This window comes from Geospiza fortis, unplaced genomic scaffold (assembly GCF_000277835.1).
Source record: "Geospiza fortis unplaced genomic scaffold, GeoFor_1.0 scaffold387, whole genome shotgun sequence".
Classification (NCBI taxonomy): domain Eukaryota; kingdom Metazoa; phylum Chordata; class Aves; order Passeriformes; family Thraupidae; genus Geospiza; species Geospiza fortis.
In genome coordinates, this window is record NW_005054546.1 from 335,652 (window position 1) to 339,264 (window position 3,613).

The 3,613-nt window shown below is 61.1% G+C and overlaps 2 protein-coding genes across 2 annotated transcripts in view; one reads left to right on the forward strand and one right to left on the reverse strand.

The window, feature by feature from the left end:
• Positions 1-61: 61 nt before the first annotated feature.
• NAXE (NAD(P)HX epimerase) lies at positions 62-1,949 on the forward strand. The gene is made up of 5 exons (XM_031063997.1): positions 62-268; positions 768-878; positions 1,013-1,126; positions 1,212-1,359; positions 1,440-1,949. The coding sequence occupies exons 1-5, from the start codon at positions 77-79 to the stop codon at positions 1,640-1,642; spliced, it is 768 nt and encodes a 255-aa protein (XP_030919857.1). The 5' UTR covers positions 62-76; the 3' UTR covers positions 1,643-1,949.
• Positions 1,893-3,613, reverse strand: part of GPATCH4 (G-patch domain containing 4) — a 6,845-nt gene continuing 5,124 nt past the window's right edge. Inside the window, exons 2-6 of the mRNA XM_031063972.1 lie at positions 3,603-3,611; positions 3,309-3,416; positions 3,091-3,191; positions 2,936-2,986; positions 1,893-2,828 (exon numbers count right to left, since the gene is read on the reverse strand). Coding sequence (XP_030919832.1) covers positions 2,240-2,828; positions 2,936-2,986; positions 3,091-3,191; positions 3,309-3,416; positions 3,603-3,611 — 858 coding nt within the window. The 3' untranslated portion in view covers positions 1,893-2,239. The remainder of the gene's footprint in view (positions 2,829-2,935; positions 2,987-3,090; positions 3,192-3,308; positions 3,417-3,602; positions 3,612-3,613) is intronic.

The window sequence follows — 3,613 nt, forward strand, 5'->3', positions numbered from 1 at the left end:
TACGGGCGGCCTGAGGAGGGGTCGGGGTGCGGATGTACACGGGGGCTCGGCTCTGTGTGTCCCCCCCGACCGGCTCATGCAAAGTCGAGGGCATCACAGCCCCCAGGCTGGGCCTGGCTGGGTTTTGGGGTACCCAGGGGTGCCATCTCCCCCCCCTAGGCAGGAGGAGGCCCAGGCTATCGACCAGGAGCTCTTCACTGAGTACAAGTTCAGCGTGGATCAGCTGATGGAGCTGGCGGGGCTGAGCTGTGCCACTGCCATTGCCAAGGTGGGGGTCCTGGAGGGCAGAAGGGGGTCCTGCCATGGTGGGCTGAGCTGTGCCACTGCCATTGCCAAGGTGGGGGTCCTGGAGGGCAGAAGGGGGTCCTGCCATGGTGGGCTGAGCTGTGCCACTGCCATTGCCAAGGTGGGGGTCCTGGAGGGCAGAAGGGGGTCCTGCCATGGTGGGCTGAGCTGTGCCACTGCCAGGGTGGGTGCCTGGGAGGTGGGTGGAGGGCCTGGGGGAGACTTCCAGCACTACAGGCTGAGTGCTATCCCCACCAACATCAAGCTGGGGTCCCTGGGAGCCAAAGGAGGGTCCTGGTGGTCCTAGTGTTGTGTACCAAGCTGTGCTACCACTAAGGTGGGCACCAGGGAGACAGGGTGATCCTGGGAATCGTCCCAGTCCCATGGGCATGCCAGTCCCAAGTTGGGGGTCTTGCAAATCCTGGCCCCATGGTGTGGGCCCACTTCCCCATCATAATCCTGTGCCTCTTGCCCCCCATCAGGCCTACCCACCCAGCTCCTTCACCACGAGCCAGCCCGCTGTGCTGGTGGTCTGCGGGCCAGGGAACAACGGCGGTGACGGGCTGGTCTGTGCCAGGCACCTGAAGATGTTTGTGAGTCTGCCACAGGGTCCCCATTAGGGTGCTGGTCCCTGTGCACCCCTGTACCTGTGGGCTCCAGGGTCCCGCTCCTCTGGCTGCTGCTGGTGCCAGAGTGGGATTAGTTCAGGTTCCTTGTGCTCTTGCAGGGCTACCAGCCAACTGTGTACTACCCCAAGCGCCCCAGCAAGCCCCTCTTTGAAGGTCTGACCACCCAGTGCAAGAAGATGGATATTCCCTTCCTCCCCGAGTTCCCAGCTGAGGTGAGGAGCAGTCCCCAGCTTGGCAGCACCTGCCCCTGGAGCTGTGGCCAGGACTGCCCTTCACCTGCCGCCATCCCCACCGCAGGCTGAGTTTATTGACGAGCTCTACGGCCTGGTGGTGGATGCCATTTTCGGCTTCAGCTTCACGGGAGCGGTGCGGGAGCCCTTTGGCAGCATCCTCAGCACTCTGGAGCGTGTCACGGTGCCCATCGCCAGCATCGACATCCCCTCAGGTGAGTTGTGGCTGCACCCACCACAGGAAGGTGCCAGGCCAGGGTGCTCCCAGCTCCAGCCTGGCCGTGGCTCGTTGCAGGCTGGGACGTGGAGAAGGGGAAGGCAGACGGCCTCCAGCCCGACATGCTCATCTCCCTGACGGCGCCCAAGAAGGCAGCGATGCATTTCACGGGCCGGTACCACTTCCTTGGGGGCAGGTTTGTGCCCCCTGCGCTCCAGGAGAAATACAGCCTGAACCTGCCGGAGTACCCCGGCACAGACTGCGTCCTGCAGCTCACCTAGAGCTGCGCCAGAGGGGCTGGGGGGCCAGGCCTGGCTTCAGCACTGCACACCAAGGCCAAATTCTGCCCAAACCTCTGCTAGGAGGGTGCTCAGCGCCTCACTGGGCTCGGTGTGAGCCTGCAGCATGGAAAGGCCCAGGAGGTGGGAGTGGTGAGGGGCTGCCCTCTTTGGGGCTGCTGCCCAGTGGAAGTGCTACAGGTGTAAAGGTGATCTGGGGTCTGCCACTCACGGCACCACTCACACTTTGGGATAATCTGATCACAATAAAGATTTATTCATGCCCTTGAAAAAATACTTTAGTACTCTGCAGGGCGTGTCCTTGTGTCCTTCTGTGACAGGCCCATGGCAAATGGGTCCCTGCCCCAGGGCCTGGGGGAAAACCAGGGTCATTCCTGAAGGTTCAGGTGGTGAAGTAAAGCTTGATCCAGCTCCAGACCAACTTTTCCTAGCTCAGCATCCCCAGGCAGCTGGGCCACAGTGCTGGGCTCCATCTGGAACGATCTCAGAGCAGCCCACGGCACCCAGCAGCACCGGGATCAGGACCCTGACAGCCAGGTGGGACTGGCAGCTGCACAGCATGGCAGCCATGTCACTTGCTCACTCTGCCTCCCTCTTCCTCTTCTTCTTCTTCTTCTTCTTTGTAGGGCTGCGACCCAAGTTTGGCTCATCTGTATCTTGTAGAGATACATCTGTTTCAGCTGGCTCTTCTTTGTCCTCCTCTTCCTGCTTCTTCTTCTTTTTCTTCTTTTTCCTCTTTGCAGCCTTCCCATCCTCTTCCACCACCTCCTCTTCTGCGCATAGCTCTGCCTTCTTCCTCCTCTTCATGAAATTCCCCTCATCTCCTGATACCTCTTCTCCACATGGTTCTGTGATCACCTTCTTCTTCTTCTTCCTCATGATCTCTTCCTCGCCTGTCACCTCCTCTTCTCTGCTTGACCTCTGCTTCTTTTTCTTCCTCTTCACAACCTTTTCTTCTTCCAACACCTCCTCCTGTTCTGTGTTTGGTTCCTGGCTCTGTGGCACCTCGGCTCCATCCCTGGACTGTTTCCTTTTCTTCTTTTTGCCCTGGCTGCTCACTGGGGGCTCCAGCTGCTGCTCCCGTTGCCGGTACGTGGCCAGGAAGGCTCGTTCCTGCTCCTCCAGGCGTGCCAGCTTGGCACTCATGGTCAGGCCGTGCCGGGCACCCCTGCAATGACCACAGGCAGCGAGGACTGGCACTGGTTGCCCAGCAGGGAAGGTGTTCCCCAGCCCAGCCTGCGAGGAGGGGGCAGCCCTGACCCCCCAGGCACTCACTTGTGTGCTGTGCGGCCCCCGCACGCCTGCACCAGCTCCTCGTCCGTCAGCCTGGGGACACAGACAACATCTGTCACCCCAGCATCCGTGGGGGGAACACGGCTCCACCTTCCAGCCCTCGTCCCTCCCCGTCAAGGGATGGGGCCCAGCCTCACCTCCTGATGGAAGAGAGGTCCAGCTTCTCCTCCTCCTCCTCCTGACTGCTCTCAGAGCTGGCTGTCACAGACTCCTCCCCACAGGCTGTGAGCGTGGCTGACTGCAGCACAGAGACATGGGGACTGTGAGAAAGGGGGACAAGGAAAACGGGGCTCTGGGGGCCACAGCAGCAACGAGCTGGGGGCCAGGCAGCCCCCAGGCTCCTGGGGCCAGTCACCTTCACAAAGCGGCCGTACAGCAGGTTCCCACTGCTGCCAGCCTTGCGTGGCTTCTTATTGCTGATGCTGCCTCCCTGCTCAGAAAGTGCCTTCACAGAGATGCCATCCTGGGAGAGAAAAGGCAAAGGCTTGGAAATGATCCAGCCAAGCAGCACCTTTCCACCACCACAGCCCCTGTGCAAGGTGCTGCTTCCTGACAGAGCCTGGGGGGATACGGTGGCACTACAGGAGTCACCAGAGGAACCCAAACACCCTCCAACCCTGCCTTCCTCCCTGCCCCCCAGCCCTCCAACCTGCCCGGCCT

Excerpts from the sequence above, each read along its gene's own strand:
- NAXE (XM_031063997.1), top strand. The coding sequence starts at position 77 with ATGCAAAGTCGAGGGCATCACAGCCCCCAGGCTGGGCCTGGCTGGGTT. Across the intron at positions 879-1,012 it reads CCAGGCACCTGAAGATGTTT|GGCTACCAGCCAACTGTGTA; the intron begins GTGAGTCTGCCA and ends GTGCTCTTGCAG. Across the intron at positions 1,360-1,439 it reads CAGCATCGACATCCCCTCAG|GCTGGGACGTGGAGAAGGGG; the intron begins GTGAGTTGTGGC and ends GGCTCGTTGCAG.